Raw genomic sequence first — 25,350 nt, forward strand, 5'->3', positions numbered from 1 at the left:
ATGATGGTGCTATACCACCAAATCATTTAATGTGAACTTATTTCTGTGACAATTGTTAAAAGTGCAGAAAGAAATGCTTTTTCCTGGCTAACTGGGAATGAGTAAAATATAAATATCTAAAGGTACCATCTGAAAGCTTAACCAATACATTAAAGGGAAACTGAAAAGAGTAAAGTCTTTTTATTTCTCATGGTTTGAAGAGAAAAAAAAAAATCAGCTTTGGATTCAAGGCAATCCCAGTTGCATTATTTGGAAAAGAAATTGTATTCCCAAGGAAAATCAACATATAAAGTAATTAGTAAGTTAAATTATTTAATTCCAAAAAAGTTTTACATACAAAAAAGAGAAAGGAAAAATAAAATCCCTTCACCATTCTTCATTTTAAACAGATGTCCTCATTACTTGTTATTGATTCTTAATAGACATTTTTGTAGAAAGAATATATAATAACTATTTGAGAAATTTGCAGGATATTAAAATTAGCTTTTTGGATTACTGAAGTATTCACACCATTGTTTTAATTACCTAGATTTCTTATTCAGCAACAGGAAAATATCACAGTGATTCTAAAAGGATATTTCTATTTACCATCTTTGAGCATGAATTTCTGTTGCTATTTTTACCCATAGAAATTGGTAAAGATGTTTTATTCTCATTTATACAGTAGAAAAAATTTTAAAACCTGCTGCTTAAAATCATATTTCATCTAGCTCTTCACTTATGAATGAAATTGTTTAATACAAAACACATAACTCTCATTCTAATTTCAGTCCACCATCTACATTTCAGATGGGGTATAAATTTTAAGAAGTTTTATTATCCTGATTATTTAGTGTTTTTATTGCTTTATCTATTTAAAAACCTATAGGAAATTTATTTTCTGCTTTGTGCAGTGTAATATGATATAAGGAAAGACTAAGTGTAGCGTTTTTTAGCCGATATCTTATGCCTTGGATAGATTTATAAAGTTGCATAATGTTATTCTGAATTCAAAGTGACACAGTGAAATACCATTCTGTCACAGTGCTCATAAAATGAATCAAGAATTGAAGTTAAAAAAATAAAAATGTCTTTCTTCATCCTTTTCAGCTCATATAAACTTGACCATCATTTTTATCCACTTAGACCCTCCACCTCCATAGAAGAAGAAGAAAGAGACAGAAATTATAAAAGGGTAGCAAGTAAAAGATTTTAAAGTTACAAAATAAGGGGAAAATGTGCTTTGGAGAACCTTAAGCAATTTTATGTATTTTTTAAAGTGAGATAGATAAAAACTCCCTGAAGATAAAGTTCATGCTTCATTTCTCCACTGAAGCTCAAACTCTGTTAGTCAATATATGTTTAAAAATAGATACACACTCAAATGTAGAATATATATTTTAGGACTTTCTGAATGTATTCAGTATATTTTTTAAAATTTCTATATGAATTCAGTTTTTCATCAAAACTCTCGCATTTGTAATTCTATGCTGAGATAATGAAAGGAATGAAGGGAAAAATTAAAAAGTATTTGTAAGACCATTATGCAATGGAATGACTACTCTCGAAGATTATACATACATTTATTATCATACATCTAATTATTTTAGGATTCCTAAGTGCAAGTTAGTTTTCTGAAAAAATATTCCTGTATTACAGTCTTAACCCCAAAACAAGGTTAGTTTATAGAACTACAACTGTGAAAATTAATTTTAAAAATTTCATGAGTTTTATTCAACTGAATATTTTCTCATTTGTTTTTGTTTGTTTTTTTTTGCATGAAAGCATACTATATGTTTAACCAAATCAGACATAAAGATGCATGTGTATGTGCACACACAAGCACACATACAATGTAATACAGTAAAGACATCAGATAAAAACATAGGTCAGTAGGTAGATTAGAGAGAGAGAGAGTGTGTGTGTACTCATCAAAGCATTATTATCACCTAGAAATACATTTGGAGACTAGTCTGTAAGAGGCTCACCAGAAACTTAGTGTGCATAATATTAAACACATCCTCTTCAGTTATCTTTTGAAAGCTTTTGGAATGAGGTTGCAGGTTGCAGTTTGTTTTCCAATAGAATAATAGGTTATACTAGGTAGTGTTGCCCTGATGGGTTCTTTTTGAGGGATTAAAACAGATTATAGCACTGAAAGTTAAATCCATGTATTCTATTATGTGCTCAAAGTATTCAAATGCTTGGTCTAATTTACTACGTGACCAGAACATTTATTTTTAAAAAATCAGTGTTGGTTGTTTCTTTAAAACTTACCCAGAAGCTCAGCATTTCTCACTATCTCTATTGCAGTCATCATCATATTCTCTGTCTCCATCATTTCTTTCTTGGGTTAATTCTATAGTCATTTAATGGCTTCATTTCTACCCTTACTTCCTAGTTATTATTCTCCTCAGAGAAGCCAGAGTACACCCTTGAAAAGGAAATTTAGATCCAAACACACCATTGCTCTCCCATGTCATGGTCCAATCCAAAGACCTTGGCAAGAACTACAAGGTCCTTCACAATGGGCATCCCCTCTTTTCCTCCCTTTAACCTCCTCTCTGGCCAGGCTTCCTTTCATTCCCTGCTTTCCAGGCCCACTGCCCCCTTTGCCTATTATACTCACACCTCAGAGCTTTTGCAATTACTGCCCAATTGCATACATTTCCCACACTCTACATGGCTTGCCCTTAGATCTCTGCTCAATTTTCACATAACAGAGAAGACTTTTCTGACCACTTCACTATAAGACTACTGGCACCCCCTCACTTGCCCCATATTAACTATATCCTCTTTACCTTACTTTCTGTGTTTCATGTGGGAACTTAGCTCACAATGATTATTGTTTCATTTGTTTATTATTTAACTTTTCCAATTGTTTGGAAGCTGCTCAAGTACAGGGAATGTGTCTGTTTTGCTGACTGTTTTAAATCTAGGACCCGGAGCAAGATGCTCCTAAAAATATCCATTGAACGTAGGTGTGAATGCTAGGTAAGGAAATTGGCTTAAGCCGGTGAGTTTTATGCCAGCAAAATGAACTATTAGGATTGATTCATCTCAGGAGGAAACTCTACAGTAACTTTATTTGGAAATATTATTTCCAGATATATTATCTAACTTATCTAAATCAATTTTAATAAAATTTTTTCCTAATTTTATAAATCTCAATTTTATTATAGTTTGGAAATATGAGAAAATTACTTAAAAATTTACCGAAATTTACTCAACAAAAAATGACACAAATCTTTCCCTATTTATGACTCTTCATAAGCTACAAGGAAAAAAGCCTTCTAATTGATTTAGTGATGAAGCACAATGAGTAAATATTTATCAAAAGTGGAATTAAAATAACAGAATCATTAGCATTCAAAGCTTAGTACATTTGGAAATAAGATAAAGGACTAACACTCCATCACATTAATAGTTACATTAAAAAGAAATTAGATGGTCGCCATCCATCATCTCTCTCCTAGTTGTCCTGGGTGAGTCAGATGAACTGGAGAGTAGATGGTATAACTCTACCGATATTCAGGGCTCAGCTGGCACCTCAGCAGCCCAAATATTTAAGTTTGTGAGCATATACCTATCAACCCTACTATTAACTATAGGTTCAGATATAAGGGGCAGGAGAAACATGTGTAGGGAAAACACAACTGAGTCCAACTCTTTCACCCTGGGGGAGATGATGATGGACAACATCCATCCCAAGGAACAGAGAGTCTACAAGAGCAAGCAAGATAGTCCCATCCATCTGCCCCAAGAGATCTAAATCCCCTCTCAAGTAGAGGCAGAGTGAGCAACACCATCCCAGTATCCTCAGGATTGGGGAATGAACAATGGACTAAAGTAGACTTACTGGTATTTTACCATAGACTTTTTGTGATTCTAGCAATGGAAGAATTTTTATCACTGTTGTGAAGGCATGGCCACTGGAGGTTCCGAGGGGAGAAAGAAAAATAGGTGCAATATGGGGACATTTTCAGGACTTGGCTATTGTCCTGAATGACACTGCAGTGACAGATAGAGACCATTATATATCTTGCCGTAACTTACAAAATTTTAAGAGAGTGTAAATTACATTGTAAACTACAATCCATGCTTAGTGGCAGTGCTCCAAAATGTGTTCATCAATTGTAACAAATGTACCACACTAATGAAGGATGCTGTGAATGTGGGAAAGTGAGGAAAGGGGGAAGGAGCAGGGCATATGGGAATCCGCTATATTTTTTGTTATATTTATGTAATCTAAGCATCTTTTAAAAAATAATATAAGCAAATTTAAGAAATGCTAATGTGAAAATAAAACAGCAGAAAAAAAGCTTCTGCATGGTGGTACCCATTCCTCCTGTTGCATGTATCAGTCCACATTGCTAACTTTGAATATGCATGTTTTAGCACATTGTATAAATCCTTAATCTGCCTGTCATGTTTAGACTGTATACATCACCATAACTGACATTCTTGTAACTGCTTTGTGATAAGATATTTATAAGAAATATGCTTTAAAAAAAAATTAGAGTGTCATGCAATTTTCCAGATTGACATCTTGACACCAGTCATTTATTGGTATAGAAACCAAATGTGTATAGAAATATACTCAAATACATCCGTAAATATAAATATATAATCATATATAATTATAATCAATATATATAATAAAAATATAAATATTAGTATAAGGCATGTAAATAGTACTGACTGTTCTGCATCTCCTGTATTGTGTTTATTTTTAATTTCATACTTCAACTTTATCACCAAAAATAATATATTTTTCTATTATTTCTCACATTCACAGAAATGCATATTTTAATAATTGCTCCTTTTGAATTTATGTCTATAAACCATTTATATTTGTTCATTTGTTTGGAAACATTTTTACAGAAAAATTACGTGATAAGTATTTTCATTGACTTGCTATACAAGAGAAAATAGAAAATGAGCAAAATAATAAATAAAAATGAAGGCGTTAAGAATTTGACAAATTTTATTTTTAAGTGTACTTTGAAAACTGAGCATAAATGCATAATTTTTTGAATGGGATTATATGGTTAAATCAAATTATAAACTAAGCAAAATATATGTTCAATAGTGGGAATAAAATATATGACAAATAATCTACTTTAAATGTCTGTTTCTTTCTAAGATTATTTTTATTACTATGCATAGTGTTTCTTTGTCAAAATTCAGAGTTTCTGAGCAAATATGGGGAAACACCAGACACCTAAATATTATTAATGGGACTGAATGTGAAAATATATTTCTTACAGGTTAAAAAAATTGGTAAGACATAATATAGTTTTGCATATGCATAATACATTTTTTGAAAGGCAGGAAAAATACTAAATTAAATGACTTTCACTTTTTCCCTTAATTCAATAATTTGAAAATCCTCTTTGTGTTGGAAATAATCTACCCACCTCAAATATAACATGATTCTGCCCTTTAGCATATTTACATACTCCTTCTTCATAACCACCACCCAATCAAGTATGAAACATGTGCACTTTAAATTTCAGCTAACTTTGCCCTCCTCTTACGCAACCCTGGTCTATATGTGTTCATTTAATATGGCCTCCCTTCACATTCATTTTCTTTTTCTTCTGCTAGTTCTTCTCTTTACTTTCCTCCATATAAACCCCTCAAAATCATTATTTTCTTTCTTATTTCTTCCAGACTTTTAGGTATTAGAACTTATTCACATCGGATTCCTCCACTGTAATTCACCTGTCTCTAACAATGTGTGAATTTGAGATTCATATTCTCAGAAAAATTATTAAAGGAACAAGACCAAGCCTGATGGAGTTAAAGTTTACCTCTGATTATTGTTTTTAAATTAATATTTTGTCTACATTTATAACAATAAAAATTTAAATTATTAATAAACTCTGGGAAGAATTTTAAAAATATTTTAATCAAATTAATAGGCATGATCCTTACAACATAAACTATATCACAGAGTTAAAGTGCCTGTGGAAGTGAATAGTTCATACTCATTTGGTTTTCCTATTTTAACTTAAAATATTTCCAATAGAAGGAAAATTAACATTCCTTGTCATTTTTTATTTTTATTTCTGCTCTTCAATTATAGTCAACTAGCCAAAAATTTGTCTTGTGTACCTTTTTCAATTTGATGACTCCTTCTTGTGTGTCCTCATCTGTGATGATGTCAAACAAATTTCCCCCATCTCCTGGCACAATATTGTATTCAATTTCTGCATTTTTTCCAAAATCAGGGTCCACAGCTCTTATTCTTCCAATAGCTGAGCCAACAGGAGAAGACTCAGGAACTTTCAGGTGGAAGATGCCTGATAAGAAATATGTAATTCATGGTGACAGTGGAATTAGTAACATACAGGAAGATTATCAGGCTTGAAAAACAAGTCTCTAGAAAGTAAATCAAAGTTAGAACATAATAGTGCAAAAGGGAAAGGCAATTTGCAGTCAAGTTAAGAATTATGATGTGGAGTAATAACTTTAATTTCACTTCAATATGTCCTACTGTAGAACTTTAAATAAACTTTATATAGAGAGTTAAGTGTATTAAATTAAAATTACTGTGAGCAAATATTTTAACTACTGGCTAAATCTAAGTGTCTAGGATATCAAAAGTGAGCAGAGGGGTGAGGGGGTGGAGGGTATATGGGAACCTCCTATTTTGTTAAAGTAACATTAAAAAAATAAAGACAAAAAAAAAAGTGAGCAGGGGGAATGCCCTTGAAATTAACTGTTATTAAATTGAACAGAATCCAGTATGTGAGACGCAAATGGAACAGTAGATTAATATAGAAAAATGATAGACTATAATAGAGACAGTGAGAGAGAGAGATATTTATAGGAAGTTAAAGTTGTTTCCTAAAACTGTTTACTTCAATAAGTATAAATCATTCAACTAAAAATAACTTCGTAAAATAATGATCTGTTTTGTTAACCAAAATTTGAAAACATGGTGTTTTTAAGAGCTTTACATTATATACTAAGATTCAGTGTAAATCTAGTAAAATTTTACTGGGCACCGTGCTAGATACATTCGTATATATTTAAAATCAGATATAAATTTCTTTCCCTCAACTATTAGCACTTAAAAAGAGAGAAGTAATTGCTTATTGCTACCACAAGATGGAGATCGTACATTACTATAAACTTGATACTAAATAGATTAAAAACTAGGACATATAAAACATACTAGAAAATTACCCCACTAAAATGAAAACACAGTCATAGTTTTAGAGTTATTAAAATTTTTTTTAAAGTATAGCATAAAGAAAATTAGATTAAATATGCTGTTTTACTGATAACTCACCAAAGTAAAATGTTAACTGGTTAAACAATGGTCTCCTCAAATATAAATGAAGAAAAGACAAAGTAGGAAATAAAAATTTAAAAAATGTATCAAATGTAGTAAAGCAAAGTTTTAATTTTGGTATTAAATTTCCAGTTGCAATTGCTATTGACAGAATGTGAATTACATTTCCCCATGGGTTTTTTTTTGGAAATCTCAGTTATATTTATGAAAATATATTAGAAAGTCTAGTTATGTGGTGAAGTCTATTCAACAAATCACATCACAATATTGTTTTTTTTGCTTTAACAAGAAATGAGAAATAATTAATTGCAAATTGTAAAAATTCTGCTAGATTCTTTCTTTTCATTGCCTATTATTTTTACAGGTCTTGTACTTCTTTCACACTCTATACTAAAATTTGGTAATTTCATTATTCCTAGTGACAATTAAAGTTTGAAATCTTTCCCCTGCCCTTGAAAAAGGAAGCCACCATTTACTTCTGTAAATGATATTAAAAATAGACTTACTCATATCCAATGAACATCACCTCAAATGAGCCTGTATTTTGTCTCAAGAGAGCTAAATATTTGTCTAAATATTGTCTGGTTCCATGTACATGACAGATGGTACATTTTAGAGTGGTCTAAAATAATTATATTTATAATTAGTCAATTTAGTTAATTAATAATTAACCTGCCTTCAAGTAGGGTATGAGGTTTTTCTATAAGAACACACTTAAAAGATTAAACAAATAAATAAAACTACATAACAAAAAATGCTAAATGGCAAAGATAAACTATTATATACATATTATGAAAGAATTTGCTTAAGAAAGTCCTATTAATTGATCAAACCTACAACTTCTCTTGGGATAGGATCATATTTTCTAAGATTTTATCCCCTAAGCACAGTGACTGATATATGGAAATATTCAGTGTTTGCAGGACATAAAGTAGGGTCTGCACGTGTGGACACCAGAGCAAAGCAAAAAATAAAATAAAATAAAATAATAAATTACATTGTATTCCCAATGTCTGTAAGAAAGATAAAGGCAGATGTTCAAAGGGAATCTGTCTGATTGAAAATAGCCTTTGATACATTAGCAGAACCACAATGTTTGCTTTACAGCCTAATTTCTTTCAAATATAAGTATTTCACAATAGGTAGATCAAAACCAAATGAAGGCGGTGGACTTGGCCCAGTGGTTAGGGCGTCCATCTACCACATGGGAGGTCCGCGGGTCAAACCCCGGGCCTCCTTGACACGTGTGCAGCTGGCCCATGTGCAGCGCAGATGCGCAGAAGGAGTGCAGTGCCATGCAGGGGTGTCCCCCGCATAGGGGAGCCCCATGTGCAAGGAGTGCGCCCCATAAGGAGAGCACAAAAGAAAGTGCAGCCTGCACAGGAATGGCATCACACACACAGAGAGCTGACACAACAAGATGACACAACAAAAAGACACACAGATTCCCGTGCTGCTGACAACAACAGAAGCAGACAAGGAAAATGCAGCAAATAGACACAGAGAACAGACAACCGGGGTGGGGTGGGAAGGGGAGAGAAATAAATAAATAAATAAATCTTTTTTTAAAAAAAACAAATGAAATGTACATTTATCAAATATACTAGCTATTAAATATTAATAACTTACTATAAAAATTGCAATTTTTGTTTCTGCTTTATATGTGGTATGTGTAATCTGAATATACATATGTATATGTGTATATACTTATATCTTCTGAATATATACATTCAGATATTTGTTCCTAATAATCAACTATTGTGACAAAGATACTTCCAGCTTATTGAGGGTATTCCTGGGATATTAGCAAATATGAGGTTGCCTGAATTCCTGCTTAATGTTGAGACACATATGTAACTTTGTACTAAACTTCTCAGTTACAAGTTCCAAAGAAAAAGGACAAGGCAAAGTACTTGTTGCTTACTTTTCCCCCCTTTTTTAATGTCTACTAGATATATATTATTTCTGAGACACCATGCCTACATTCTTTGCCTTCCTATTGGTGACTGTGATAAAGAACCTTCAGATAAAAGCATTAAATACTAAGATAGGTGGTGGTCCAATCTCATGGCCGGTCAATCAGTGTTAGGGAAAGTCTTGAATTTTTCTTGATGAAACAGAGAAAAGGAAGTCCATGCTGTACTAAAAAATCTCCTCTCTCTTAGGAAACTCACAAGGAGTTTGCAGGCAATCCGAGATTTAAGGTAGGGGTGGAAAGTGGGGAGTGGAGGAAAGGCTTAGTAAATTTACAAGTGTAGTAAATTTCAAACATCGCCAGAAGTGTGCATGGGGTGGGGGGTGGACTGGGGAAGGGTGTATGAAGGATGGGATCTCTAGACAAACATGAGAACCTGACATAAAGGGCTTGGGATACCTTTGCTGCTTCTCCTCAATGTGGTCTATGGGAGTAGCCTCAGGTTACGTATTAGGTTTCTAAGTTAGCTGTTCACTTGAACATTAAGCCCCCTCTCAATCAGAAATGGAGGTGGCATCACCATCCCGAAATCCTCAAGTTTGAGGAATGCACAGATACAACAATGGACTATAGTAGACCTATTATTCTAGCAATGGAAGAACTTTTGTCACTGATATAAAGGCAGTGGCCACCAGTGGTTCTGAGGGGAAGGAGAAGGAAGATTAAGTATAATGTGGGGGCATTTTCAGGACACTGGAATTGTCCTGCATGACATTGCAGTGAAGGGTACAGGCCGTTACACATTTTGTCAAAACCTATAAAATTGTGCGGGGCAAATTGTAAATTATAATGCAAACTATAGTCCATGGTTAGCATCAAATGCTTCAGTATGTGTTTATCAATTTCAACAAATGTTAACACACTAATAAAGTATGTTGTTAATGGGGGAAAGTGTGGGAGGGGGAAGGGGTGAGGTATATGGGAATTCCCTATATTTTTATGTAACATTTATATAACCTAAAGCTTCTTTAAAAATAAATAAATAATAAAAAAATAAACATTTTAAAAATCGTTGGCTATAATCTGGGATCATCTCTAAGGGATTCCAGTTAGTGAGGGTAAAAGGTTTAGCCAGAATTGAGAACCTCTAGTATGAGAAGGGTTTTTAAACCCTGAAAAGAAATCTGAAGGGCACCAGCGAAGGCAGACTATAGATGAAAGTGTCTCCTTTTTCAAAACAATATCCTGAGATAATAGTTTTATGTTTCATAAAAGAATTTTTATGATGACAACACCAATAAATGTGAAGCTAGCAATTCTTTATACTACTGTACCAATGTGTGCTAAATAGTCACTTTTTAAGAGAGTTTTCCACATAAAATATGCCCACAAATTTCAATATGACTTAATGGCACAGGAAAAAGTGACAAATTGAGATAGTGATGCTGTTCAAAATAAATGGAGTTGATAGCATCTCGCTAATGTGCTCTCCGCAATATTAAGATATGATAGAGTTAAAACAGTGATTCATCTGTTTTTGTTTTTGTTCTTTTTACATATTTTTATGTACTGAGGTTTTAGTGTATATGAAAACCAAATATGGATAGGACTGAATTTTCTGTTCATTTCAAAATAGATGTATATTTTTCAAAAGTGGAAGATACATTCATTAAGATAAATATTTCTAAATAAAATATTGTATTTGGTAGTAAAATGTACAGATTATGGAACAAGTCAGAGAAAGAATGCATTAGTCACGTCAGATTGTTTAGGTTTCATCAGTTTATTTCCAATGACTTGAAATTTTATCATTTCTAAAAACTCTACATTAAAGCTAGGGTCATTCAGATTCATTCAAAACTCTAAAGTAATCTTCAGCTGTGCCAAACTCGAATCGCTTGTGATGTACTATGTAATTACTCTGTCATCCTCTTATAGGCATCCTTGAGTTCACACATATGAAATATCTTAATGGCACTACCTGCACAACACAGATTAAGAAATAAAACAGTTGACAGGAAATTGTGTAGTCAATGAGAATATATACTGACATATTCATCAAATGCACACACTATGCTTACACCATTTTCCCATTGAACAGCAGAAAATATTGTGCATTGAACTCAACTTGGAGGTGAAATTTTCTTGATCAAATTATATAATTTCTTACAGATAATCTTCTATGTGTAGAGGCAAAAGTACATTCTGTTACTCAAATATTGACTATTTGGGCATTCTGTCAGTAACTATACAATTTGAAAAATCTTACCATTATACTTTAGCTTTCTTTGGTGACTAGTGAAAAAGTATGTATATTTTCCTTTCTTTCTTTGAAGAAATTTCTAAGTATCAAGTAAAACATCAAAGCAGATACATCCCTCAACAAAATCTAAATTAATATGTTAAAATTTACACATCGATAAAGATTATGAGGCCTAAATAAATATTTTATAGGAATTAATTCATTATACAAGCTACAACACATAATCATTGAGAAACATGAACGATTAGTAAAAACAAGATAAAATATTCTTTACAAACTTTAGAAATACAGTTCATTTCGTTTATTGTAATAACTAGTCTGAAATTATTTAAAAACAATATGAGGATTAAATGTCCATGCTTACATAAAATTTATCTCTATACCACAAGTAATTATTAGTAAGTAATTAGAATTTAAAAAATGGAATACCAGATATATTTGAAGGTGAGGTAGAAATAATTTTAAATTGATATAAATGCTAAGCATTTTTACTAATTAAAAAAAAACTCTTTGCCACAGCCTAAGTAGACTATTAATTAAGGAATGACATTTACATTTAAAATTGAAAAAAAAACCCTCTCTATATATATATTTCACCAAACTATTAATTCAGAAATTAAATTATTCAAATAGTGATTCTGTATGTTTTTGTGTGTTACTTGTGTTTTCTATGTTTTTGTTTTCATGGAAATATAATGCTCTTCTAGGAAAATAATATTTTTTAAAATTTCTTAAGCAAATATAATAGCATACAAAATTTTTCTCACTTTCTATAAATTAAAAAAAAAGAAAACAAAAGCAAACAATATATCTGCATGAGTAAAAGTTGTGTACCTACTATGTAAGTTGTGTACCTATTATAGCCACTTACTAGATTTTTGACCTTGGAAATAGTCTTTAAACTTTCTTTTCCTGATCTGTAATTTTGTAAGAATAATAATTACCTTCCATTTATGTTTTTGAAGAGTAACTTATAGAATGGTGCATGTCACTTAGTATTATATATCATTACTATTTACAAAGAATATTTTACAGAATCTAATCTCATATATATTATAATAGTTTCCCATAGGATTGGCATTGGCAATAGGAAACTGCTAAAGAGGAGGGCAGATGAAAGAAATGGAGATGTGAAAAGAATTCTGAATACTCATTTTTAATTTCACTTTAAATATTTTTATACATCTTGAAAATTGGAAGTTTCAGGAGTAAAAGTATTTTGATGATTAAAGAACATTATCTGCCATTTCCTAAAAAGCCTGAAGCTATGAGTATTTTCAATAAACCCAAATTAAAGTAACAGAAATAGAGTCCACAAGAAAGAATGATTCTGTTAATAAAGTTGGACTTAAGCTGGATTTTAGTCAAGCATGCTAAACATACAGTGAATGAAATCTCTCAGTAGTGACAGAGATAGGCACTCCTTCTAATTCTTAGAGTGAGGCTAGAATGAACAAATTTCTTGCAAATGTCAAGTAATTGGCATGAAGAACTTTATCGGTTAAAATGTTATATTTCCAGGTCTAGAATTTATTAATTAAATATATCAATGAATATGAATTGCCATGCACACAACACCCAACATATTAATGGATTGAATTTTATAAATTCAACGAAACTAGCAATATTTCTTCTGGGCAATGAGAAATTCATTCCTCTAAACTTTCTAGTTCTGAACAGTCAAACACAACACTAAAATTTAGTTCCAGCTACTAAATTGTACTTTCTAAATTCCCTTTGGGTAGTAGATTAATTCATATATCTTCCAATAACTCAAATTAGTGATATTTTATTCACTAGCTTTAATAGCCTTCGCCATGCAATGACAATGGGGAAAAAAAGAACATACAGTATCTATCCTTATGGCCTTTAATCCTAGAAGGTTCCAAATAGAAGGACGATGTTAAAACATACATGACAGTAATATCCTGTTTTTCCAAGTTTTTTTTTGTTGTTGTTGTTGCTGTTGTTCAATTACTCCCTCTGTGACCTGTCATCTTTAACAACAGAAGTACTCCCAGTGTATATATCACTCTACATTCATAAATACATCCCGTGTCCTTTCTTCTTTCTTCTCCCAACTTAAACACGCAGTTTCTAATTTAAATATTTTATTACTCTATGGCTCATATGTCTATCTTCCTCATATACCTCTGTTGCTACAATCTGGCAAAAATCCAATCCTTGATAATTTTCCTCCTCTCAAGGGGGAACCGTGGTTAACTGAGGAAACCCAAAGAGGGGCATGTAGATACCACTATAAATTTTGATCACTAATCTCAATTTTTACCTTAAACACTGACTGGAAACAAGACAGATTTGGAAAGGTCAACTTATTTCCATTCCCCATGACTTCTAGTTTAAACTACTGTATTCGCCTCAAATCCCTGCTTCTCTTTAATATTTTCTTTCTCAACCTTCTCCCCTATTTCAAGGGAAAATAGCAACGTCGTATCATATAGGAGATTGCTCAGCTTCCCAAACTTTCAAACATTCCCCAATCAGTGTGGCTGTTAATTTTAGCAAGTATATAATACAAAATATAATAAAATATGATCTTTTTCATTTTATCCTGCTAATCCTTCGGTTTTATTAAATGAGTACAAACGTTTTTTTCTGGGAAGAAAATTATGGTAAGACAATAGTGTTTATGCTGACCCTTAAATAGCAGACAGTCTTATGTCCACTTTAATTCCCAAAGCACCTCTTTGGAAATTAAAAATCCCATTATCATAGAATATCATGTTAATTAGTAATTCAATCTTTATTCAAGATTAAGTTTTCCCTTCTCTAGCACCTCATCTTCAAGCTAACTAGGACAGTAGCAGGTGGCACCTTGGTTTGAGATCAAGATGGTTTTCCTCTTTCCCAGATCATCTTTAACATCCCTTATCAGGGGTGTTTTCATTGCTTCATAAGAGGCGGCAAAGCTAAGGGTTCGCATCTGTTCTTACTTGAATGGATGGCTTTTTTTTCTTTTTTAATCTGTGGATGACTCTCTCCTGAAGAACTTTTGGAAATTTCTTGGAAGCTTCTATGACTGCAGAACCTATGACATGGTCAATGCCTCTCCTTTGATGGAACATTCTCCTCAGCTCTGGATCTCCAATGATTCACTCCACACCCAAGAAAATCTCTTGAGAAAAACTCAAAATGACACTGGTCTGGTTTTCTTTCTCCTTACACATTTCTTGTACATCCTCTCGTAGTCATACAACTACTTTTCCAAACAAAGCCTTGTTATCCTTCCTTTTACTCTTCCCCAGGATCCCTTAACCTTCTTAAACATGGGGCAGCCATCAGCCCATGTCGTCAGCATTTGCGGAAAAATTATTCTGGAATTTATTATTGGTCATTTCTGAAGGCAAAACTCTCACCGGGGCTGAGATGGGGAGAAGGCCCCCCCTTCCTTTTCATTTATTAGAGAAGAGGGCTTCATCATGAATATCTCCAAAGAAATCCTCCACAAAATATTTTGCCTCCATTCCACATTCTTTTTCTAGCCTTGATCTGACTGAGGAGTCCAAGAGTCTTAAATCTCTCGGGATATTTCCACCATAAATTCAATTTTTTTTTCTGGGTCCATACTTTGCTATGAAATATCTATTGTATTTTAGTGCTCCTATAAAGGCTTCTAATTTATTTTTTACTATATCTATAGACATTCTTTCCTGATTCTCTCATTTCAATTGATGTGGCAATTTCAATGACTTTATCCCTGTCTGCTCTTTGTAAACTCCAACTGTTTGAATATATTGTACCTATTTATTAAAGTGTCTGTCTTCCCTGCACACAATAATTTCTTCTCAGTCAAGTTACTCCCTTTAAGACATAAACTCTTCATGGGTTGATCATCTTAAAAAAATCCCCTTGTCCTCAAATATGAATCCAGAAATTTCCTTAACATTTTTCTTCCATTCCAACACAGCTATTTGAGGATAGTCACTATCACCGTTTCCCACCTAATAACACATGCAACTTTAATCTGGCTTCTGAATCCACCACTCTACCTATGTGGTTTTGTAGGAGACTGTCAGTGGCCTCCATGTCCCTAAATCCAGTGACAGCTCCTCAACATCATTCAACACTCCATCCTTTCTGAAGCACATTTCCCCCGTAAATGCTTATGATACTTCACAGGTTCGGTTTTCTCCCACTTTACATCCTGCTACTTCTCAGGTTACTTTGTTGGTGTTCCCAAAACTGGATCTATATAAGTGATACTAAAACTTTGCTGCATATTGGTATAAGGTAGAAAGTATAAAAAACTTAAAAATTGGAAGGGCAGGGCCCATCTTGGGAAATTCTGATTTAATTGTTCTCAGTTTAGATCAGAATAATGGGATTTTAAAAATCTACCACAATTTCTGATTTGCTGTCCTGGCCAAAGCCATCATTCCAAGTCATCTTTTCTTTACCCAGCCTGTACTTTTCGCATGCATTGTCATCCAAACCCTTGACTTTATTTACTGTCTTCATGCTGAGCCATCTTCACATTTCAACTCCATACTATATATCTTTATTTTTCATTTAAAAAATTATTGAAGTATATCATTCATACATGAACTTACACATAAAATAGGTGTATAGTAAAAGTTATGAACTTACAAAACAAACAAGCGTAATATCATACAAAGGTCCCATAAATCACCCTACCACCAATACCTTGCATTGTCATGAAACATTTGTTACAAACTATGTAAGAGTAGAAGATTAAATATCATTAGGATGTCTATTCTACTCAAATTGCTACAGGTTCAGCACAATCCCAATAAAACTTCCAATTGCTCTTTTGAGGATTTGGAAAAGTCAATTATTAAATTTATTTGGTAATTAAGGTCAAATAGTCAAATATATCTTTAAAAAGAAGAACAAATTTGGATTACTCTCACTTCCTGACTTAAAGTATATATCTTTACTTTTTAAACTTTTTTATTGAAGTTTATCATTCTTAAATGATTTTAAACTTCATACTTGACAAACCATTATCTTATTCCACAATTTCATCTTGATTTTGAAAAGGCATTTCAGCCATGATATGTTCAAACCTGAGGCCAGAGACTTACCCTGTCCACAGAATAAGAACTCTTTTAATATATACTATCTCAGCAAGTAGTATTACAAGGTCTGTAGTTACACAAACTAAAATCTCTCTCTCCATTAGCAAATGCATGACTGAATATTGCTGATTTCTTACTTCCTTTTTAAAAGAAATATAATTAATAATATTAATAACAATAGAAGTAACTTTTGTAGTGCTTTCTATTTTCTAGGCTCTTTTCTGAGCACTTTCTCTTTATTAACTCATTTTTTCCCAGTATTAACTCATTTTATCCTTACATTAAGACTATGAAGTACAGGAGTTTGGTGCCCTGCCAGTGGGCCCCAATTGGGAACTTGTGGTCCCCAGCGTGACAGAGTTGGACTCAGTTGTGGTTTCCCTACACATGGCTCTTCTGCCCCTTCTAGTAAAATCTATAGTTAGTATTAGAGTTGATAGGTGTATGTCCAAGAGACTTAAATCTCAGGCTCTTCATGTGCCAGCTGGATCATGAATCTAAATACAATTGCAACACCTACTCTTTAGTTCATTGGACTCACCCAGGACAACTAACAAGGAGATGATGATGGACAATGACCATCCCAAGAACAACAACCATGCTCTCAACAATGTAGAGAGCATCTACAACTGCAAGCAAAATAGTTCCATCTAGCTGCCCCATAGGATCTAAGCCCCAACTCAATTAGATGTGGAGTGAGCATCACAATCCCAGGATCCTCAGGATTGGGGAATGAATGATGGACTAGAGTAGGCTTACTGTTATTCAACTATAGACTTACTGTGATTCTAGCGATGGAATAAATTTTATCATTGATGTGGAGGCAGTGGCCACTGGAAGTTCTGAGAGGAGGGAAAGGGAAAAACAGGCATAATATGCAGGCATTTTTGGAACCTTGGGAAGTGTCCTGAATGGCATTGCAATGACAGATAGAGACCATTATACATCTTGTCATAACTTATAAAATTGTACAGGAGGTAGTGTAAGCTACAATGTAAACTATAATCCATACTTAGTGGCAATGTTCCAAAATGTGTTCATCAATTGTAACAAATATACTACACTAATGAAGGATGTTGTTAATGTGGGAAAATATGGGAGGGGTAGGGAGCAGGACATATGGGAATCCCTATATTTTTATGTGATATTTATGTAATCTAAGTATCTTTAAAAAATAAAAAAGTATACTTTTAAAAAATAATATGAGGTAGATATTATTATTACAGTTCCCAGTCAGTGATGTGTTAATACATGTTTAAAACAAGATGGGAAAGGGGCGAGGAATACCTGTGGAAGTCTGGATTTTTGCTATTTACCGGTATTCTTACTGTAAGAAATCCCACCTTGGCTAAGTTCAAGCTACCAACGTGACATCACTGAACACAGAGTTGGGAAGATGTGTGCATAACTGGGTCTCACAATTCAGTAGAGCTAATTGCAGCAAACCACTCCTCCAGTGTATAAATAAGGAAATTGATGTGCCGACTACTATCTCCATATAGGTAGTGAGATGAACCAATCATGAGACATCTCTGCTCTAAAATGTGGTAATTCATTTGGCCTGACTATTTCACTTCACTTGGTTTTACTGCTTTGAAGTCAACCTGTTAGTGATGAAATTTGGTTAACAAATAAGCTTTTTTTAAAATGCAATTAATTCAAATTTCTTCTCTATATCAATACATTGATGACTACGAATTTCAATTAAATAGAATTGAGTGGGTTAAGACAGAGTGTCTTTCCCATCAGTGTTTGGAAAACAGAGTAAATTAAAAAATAGAGCAAAGAGCCTTAAGAAATTTGAATGATATTTGGGGTTCTAAATATAAAATGGGGGTTCTATAAATTCAAAGTCTTCTTCTTTTACACCCAAAAGAGGAGGGCAGATTTTTACTTATATTTCATTTCTTCCAAATCTCCCTTCCTTGTTACAGAACTTCCAGCTATCAAGACAAACTGTGATGTTTAGTAACATAGTTTAAATAATTTCCAGATTCAGTAACATGTATTTGTATTTCCTTAGGAAAAAAATTTGTTCTTTATAACATTATTTTTTGTTGTATTGGAAACCCCAGCAAAACCATTTAGAAATGAGCTATGAAACACAACCTATTTGTTTAATTATTGCCAAGATAAAAGTGGTTTTGATGATCAAAAATATGTATTCTCAAATATATGTGATTTATATAACCACTACCCCTATCACATAGTAATAAATATGATGGAGACCTTGGCAAGAGTTCATAACACCTCAAGTGCATCAATAACTCCATTTTCAGCTATTTTATGGAGTATATTTAGTATCTCTTTTTAAAACCACCATTAAATTGGTAAAAGTTTCTTTTAGTTGACTTTGCCCATATAATTTTTCATCCATCTAACAAAGTATGATAGACTGATATTTCAGATTGATATTTTCACAAGACCATGTCACAAGTAATACTAGATGCTTTCCTATAAATTACAAGTAAACATCTTATAATTATATAATAAACAGCTTATAAACTAAGCTTTCAAAAATGTTTAAAATGAAACTTCAGTTGGAAATATTTATTGACTCCAATTATTTGAGTTCCCATAGAATTTCTTTTGAAACATTAAAGGGATCATTGGAAAAGATAGAATTTGGTAAGGATCTATTTTTTTTACCACCACTGATATTTTCATTAACATTCCATTGATCTACAAATTTGGCTTATGAATATTTATGGTCATTTTATGAACCATGCATGTATACACTGATTTACATTTTCCATCATTGCCTGTTTCATTATTTCAATATTCCTTATATTTTTCTTTGCTTTGTAGCTTATGCCTAAAATCTTACTCTTGCCAATTTTGCTCCTCAGCACTGTATGGACAGATTCTGTCACTCAATCTTTCAGGAACAGCCTGTATTTTCTCTTGTTTTGCATTTTTATTTTTTTCAACTATATATGCATGTCTATTTAATAATGCAACTCAGGCAACTGGTTAACTATTTTTTCAGTCCTTGGAAATTTAAACATTATTTCTTTAAAAATCCTTTCAGATCTGCTATATAACGATTTAGGTGCATTTCTTATATATTTATACCATTTAAATATCATTTTTGGCTTATCATTGCTTTTACTCCAAGTAGTGTAAAAGTCAATTATATTAAATATCCTCAGAGAACACTGAGCTGCAGGAGGGAAAAATAAAAATTTTTATCTCTTTTATGGAGTTAAAAAATGATGTTGTTTTTATTGCAATTACGCATCAAAACAACTTACAATCAATGAAATATCATTCATTGAATGATATACTTTCTTATGCCTGATATTTTGTTAATAAAATAGATTTTTTTATGTACCAATGATTTTGTGTTTATATATCTTTTAGCATTGCATATATTCTGATTACTTTTCACAAACAAATATTATAGAAGTCCAATTTCTTTGCCTATAGAAACTCAAGAATCAATAATAGGGTGAACATAAAATAAAGAAATGTAAACTTTATGAAATAAATGATAGATTTAAGATGCTTTCACTTCTATGATAAAGTGTAAAATCTATGGATTCAAGTTTTTAGGTGGTTACATTTAAGTTGCTAGTCCTGTGTTTGTTCATTCTTCTTCCAAGATTTTCTTCTTATACCCCTGATTTAAATAAAAGCATGTCTAATTTAGAATCTGATAAATAATATCCATGCCTTAGATCTTATTTGTCACTTCTGTTGATTTCTACAAGAAATGCCTCTTAAACTAGCTTTTTCATAATCCCTATATTTTCAAACATCTGCTCATCTCCACACAAATTCAGCATATTAAGTGAAAAATCCATCTACCTACTGATACCATCTCTTCATTTACATGATATCTTTATTTACATGATATCCTCTGAGTCCAATAGATCACATAGTCCTTTCCATCTGCTACTGAAACATCTCTAAATTCTGTCTCTACTTACCTTCCCAACACCTCTCAGCTTCATTCTTTACCACATTATGGAATCTTATTTTTCAAAAATATAGATATATTATACTACCCCTCTACTCAAAGGTACACACTTATGAGTACCTTTAAGTTCACACACACATAATCACACACTTAACCTTTCAAAGTTCTGTCACTCTGTAACTAATTTATATCCCCAGTCTAGTGTTCAATTACAGGACAATATACAGAGGATTCAGAAGATGTCCCCTGTAAATGTTATGCTTGGCAGGCATCCGAGGCATTGCTAATGCTCTTCCCTCACCTTGGAATATCCTCCTCTCTTTTTCAATCTGCTAATTTCCTATTGTACTTTTATATAAATTCCTCCTCATATGCTATTTTCTTCTCGAATCTTTTCCTAACAATCCCCGATGGATCTAACCTCTCTTTCTTATTTATATGCAACACTATTTTTTGATCATATTCTTTTTTGTAGAATTATTTATATTTCTTATATATTCAGATATGTAAATATTTGACTTATCGAGTAGATTGTTGCTATTTGAGAAGAGTGAGGAAGTCTTACTCAATTACCTCTCTCCAGACTTAAGAACATGTATATACAAGTGCATATTGTATATGACTATATAAAAGTTGCGGGAATTTTTCTAAACTAAAGTTTTCTAAGAAAATTCAGATAATGATATGAACAATCAGAGCATATATTCTTAACTCCTGGCATATTCTTCAAATTTAAAAAGTAATTACTATTATGCACATATATCATAAATACATTTATTTTAGAATCATTTAGGATAAAATCAGTGGAGAGCAGGGTAGATAAGTTGAAGACTAAAGTTAGGCTGTAAAAATAGTCAACAGCCTAACTTTCTTTGTTTGAAACATAAGAATACCAAGATTTCACATGTGAAAGGATTTATTCTTTTACATATGCATAAAAAGGAGTTCTTCGGTAAATATTTGGTGAGTATCAAGCAAAAAGAGAATTTATTGATTAGTTTAATCTTGCAACTGTGTTTTAATCATGAAAAAGTAAAATGAAGGCATTGTAACTTAAATCAATGTAGGATTTCAATGGAATTAGAAATTTTCAAACCGATTTCTCTATATGCATGAAAACATGCAATCTACTCTAAGATTTTAAAAAATAATAATACTTCTTGAGATAAGGCCAGCTAGGAATGTAGGAATGTAGGTACGAGCTATTTCTCATGTTATTTCTTTAAGTCATGTCTGAATCCACATTAATTGGGAATAGTGATAAAAACAGAAACAAAAAATGCAAAGGGAAAATGTGAGAGGGACCGATGACAAACTATCTGGAGAAGTGTAGAGGAGATATGGGATATGGGGAGGAGAGGGGAGGAAGAAAACATGGGAAGGAGAAGAAAAGGATAAGACAAAGTTACTGCTGCATAATTTATAATAATCATTTCTTTTAATTCATTATTATTTAGAAGGCCATATTATTTATCACCCAAACAGGGAACATTTGAAAGAAGCAGGAAGCACTATTAGAGCTTAATTTAGGGCCACAAGTTTAAACTGGAACTTTCTCAGGCAAATCAAAACTCTAAGGTCACCCTCTTTAGTTCCTTAATTTGATGATGATTCATGAAGTAGTGAAAGTTTATTGAGAAAATTATAGAACTGATCTTTCAATAAGAAACGTTCCCAAACTCTAGGCTCTTTCTGCTCCAAAAATCACCTTACAAACATTAGAATACAGTGACTAATGGAACTTTGATTAGTGTGGAAGTTGATTAAAAGTTCCAAATGCACATTCATATGTCCTATACCTACCTACTGACTCAATTCTGTTGAAGGAAGCATAAGTATATATTTGTATGCACATGGACATCTGAAAACAAAAGATGTAATGTATTATCCAGTTACATTCTGCTGCATCACATACACAACTACAAAGATTCTGGCTCCATCTTTTATTATTTGATGAGCCTTAGTCAAATATTTTTCTCACTCAGTATTCTCTTTTAAAGTATGTATATCTTAATAGAGTATTATTTTATTAAGTTAATTAAACAAGTTAATATTAAATATTTTTTCATTAATAATGCTTTTGAAGAGCAAAAGTTTAATAAATATCAGTGTTGTTATCATCATCATCATCATCACCATTCATCATCATTATTATCATATTCTTTAAAGAGAAGTGGCCAGTGTACGACCCAGGAAAATCTTAGAACTGGAAAATATTGCAGATAAAAAATAAACAGGAACACATCAAACAAGCAGTTTGAGTATAGCACTTGTAAACTTGAGCATTTTAAATGTAAAGAATATATGTTTACGTTACCTAAATCTCGTAAGATCTATTGCTGGAATATGCCTTGCTTTGATTGACAGGAAGATGTGATAAGACACTTTTTCCACCACTCATTGCAGTAAGGCTGGGACGTAAGGAATGGGGAAACTTTCTCATTTAGATTTTATGCATGATTTTATTTTCATATAATAAATTTTATTTTTAAAGAAGTTTTGGATACCAGAAAAGTTATGTCAAAAATATAGGGGATTCCCATAAACCCCAATCCCTCCCCTCTCACATTTTCTCCTATTAATTTAGTGTGGAACATTTCTTACAATTGATGAACAAACATTAAAGCATTGCTAGCAAAACAGTTGGACAAATATTGAAAAATTGCTAACAAAACAGTACCTTCCATCTGCCCCACAGGATTATTCTATCATAGGAAAAGCTTCACATTTGGATTGTTGATTATACAATGCCAGCACATTCAAGTCCCCTCTCCAAGATGCTAAATTAAAAATGTCTTTCTTATATTAGATGGAAAGTACATAGATTTAACTCAAATATTTTCAATATTTATTGAATGGTCTTTAAATATTTATGTTATTTTTCATAATACTGGTAAGGTTGGGCACAATATCTTTAACTGCACTTCAATTTTATAGCTTATTTAATATGAATCAGAAAAGTAATTTAAAACTAGAATCAGAATTCCAAAAGACCTATAGAAGCTTTAGTTCATAAGCTCAGTTCTAAACATCCCTAATGTGGCCACAGATTAATCTTGCAGGATTCTCTTACTCTTTGTCACATGTGGAACAAAGCCAAATAAGTCATCAAAAATGTTAAGCACCACCTTAAAAAGACTTGGAAATGTATGCTCTCATTTACAAAAGATAATGTAATGTTAATAGTGATAATAATAACAAAGAAAAATGACTTAAAAATTCTGTTCATTGCTTTTCATTTTCTTACTTCTGAATAAATACAGTCTAATGAAAAGCATTATCCCTCACCTCTTGCAGAATTCAAAAAGAGCTTCTTTCTCACTGAACCTTGAATCCTAATTGCATTCATTCAGGGTTAGGTACAAAGCATCTGTACCTGCCACTCATAAGCTATAAGGAAGACTTTTAAACAAGACATGTGGCTGCAAATGAGTGTTTAATTGAGAAAAAGTCAAAATATTTATTTACTAAAAATAGCTTTTAATATTGTCTTCACTATATCTTTAGGAATAGAATTTTGCATTAAAAAGAACAATTCTCATGAGATGCAAAATAATTAACTCATTGCTTCTATAAATGAATAATGAAAATTCCTCCTTAGAGAATCAGCACATTCTTTTTCATCACCATAAACCAGTGGTTTTTAAATTGTGCTTTGCAAAACCACTTACATAAGAATGTCCTGAACATGTATTCAAAATTTAAATTTTTAGGTTCAAAGTTATTATACCAATTGAAACAAAACCCTGAAGACTCTTAAGGGAAACACAATTTGAGGACCACTGTGAGAACTACTGGTCAATAAGTTTCACATTATCATTTTCATGATTTATTTTCAGGAAATAGTTATTTCTTATTTAGTTTTATTGGAATAGACAGCAGACCCATTTGGGAATTGAGTTACAAGCGTTTATTCCATTTAGTTAAGAGCCAGTTTTATAATGTGTCTTGACTTATTTTTTCAGAACAGAAATATGATGACTCTGTTTCTATCACTCATGCCAACTATTTTTATGAGATCATGTAGTGGCTGGATATAAATTCTTTGTGTACCTTTTTCAATCTCTTAGAGTTTACAGTTTCAGTTTATGTACTATTTAGATATTTCCCGCCAACTGAGAGGGATCAAAACTATATTTTAACATTAAAGGTCTATTTATTTCTATTTGCCTTATTAATATTTGGGGAGGTACTGAACTACAAGCTCATATATCATACCTGCATAATGAGGAATAAAATACACTTAAGACAGAGATGGTTTGGAATTTTATGTATCCCAGAAAATCATGTTCTTAAAGCTAATAAATCACAGTGAGTATAAACTTATTGGAAGCATGTTTTCATGAGGTTACTTAACTTAAGGCCTGGCCTAGGGTGGGTCATAATCTTCTTGCTGTAGTCCTTTTTAAACCGGATGGATACAGAGAAAGTCAAAGAAGCAAAAGGTTGAAATCAATGCAACCTGGAAAGGAAGGGAAAGACCAGTAGACACTACCATGTGCCTTGTCATATGACAGAGTCCATGATCTCCAGCAGTTGGCCTTCAGGAAGAAAGCATCATCTTGATGAAACCTTAATTTGGACATTTCATGGCCTCAAAACTGTAAGCTTATAATATGATAAAACCCCATTGTTTAAAGCTAGTCCACTTCATGGTATCTACTTTCAGCAGCCTAGCAAGTTAAAACAGATTTTGGTACCAAAAGAGTTGGTAAAGCTACTGCAAATACCAAAAATATGGAAATGGCTTTTTAATTGTGTAATGGGTAGAACTGGAAGATTTGTAAGGCCCTTGATATAAGAGGTTTAGATTACTTTGAAAAGTCTGTTGGTATAAATATTGACACTAAAAGCACTTTCAATGAGCCCTGTGGCAGAAATGATGAATGTCTAACCATTAAACTG

At 32.4% G+C, this 25,350-nt stretch overlaps 1 protein-coding gene across 2 annotated transcripts in view; it reads right to left on the reverse strand.

Moving 5' to 3' along the window:
* Positions 1-25,350, reverse strand: part of CDH12 (cadherin 12) — a 1,117,721-nt gene that overhangs the window by 74,781 nt on the left and 1,017,590 nt on the right. For both annotated transcript variants that reach the window (XM_058307302.2, XM_058307298.1), the window contains one exon: positions 6,100-6,287. In XM_058307302.2, coding sequence (XP_058163285.1) covers positions 6,100-6,287 — 188 coding nt within the window. The remainder of the gene's footprint in view (positions 1-6,099; positions 6,288-25,350) is intronic.

Source organism: Dasypus novemcinctus, chromosome 2, assembly GCF_030445035.2.
Source record: "Dasypus novemcinctus isolate mDasNov1 chromosome 2, mDasNov1.1.hap2, whole genome shotgun sequence".
NCBI lineage: Eukaryota > Metazoa > Chordata > Mammalia > Cingulata > Dasypodidae > Dasypus > Dasypus novemcinctus.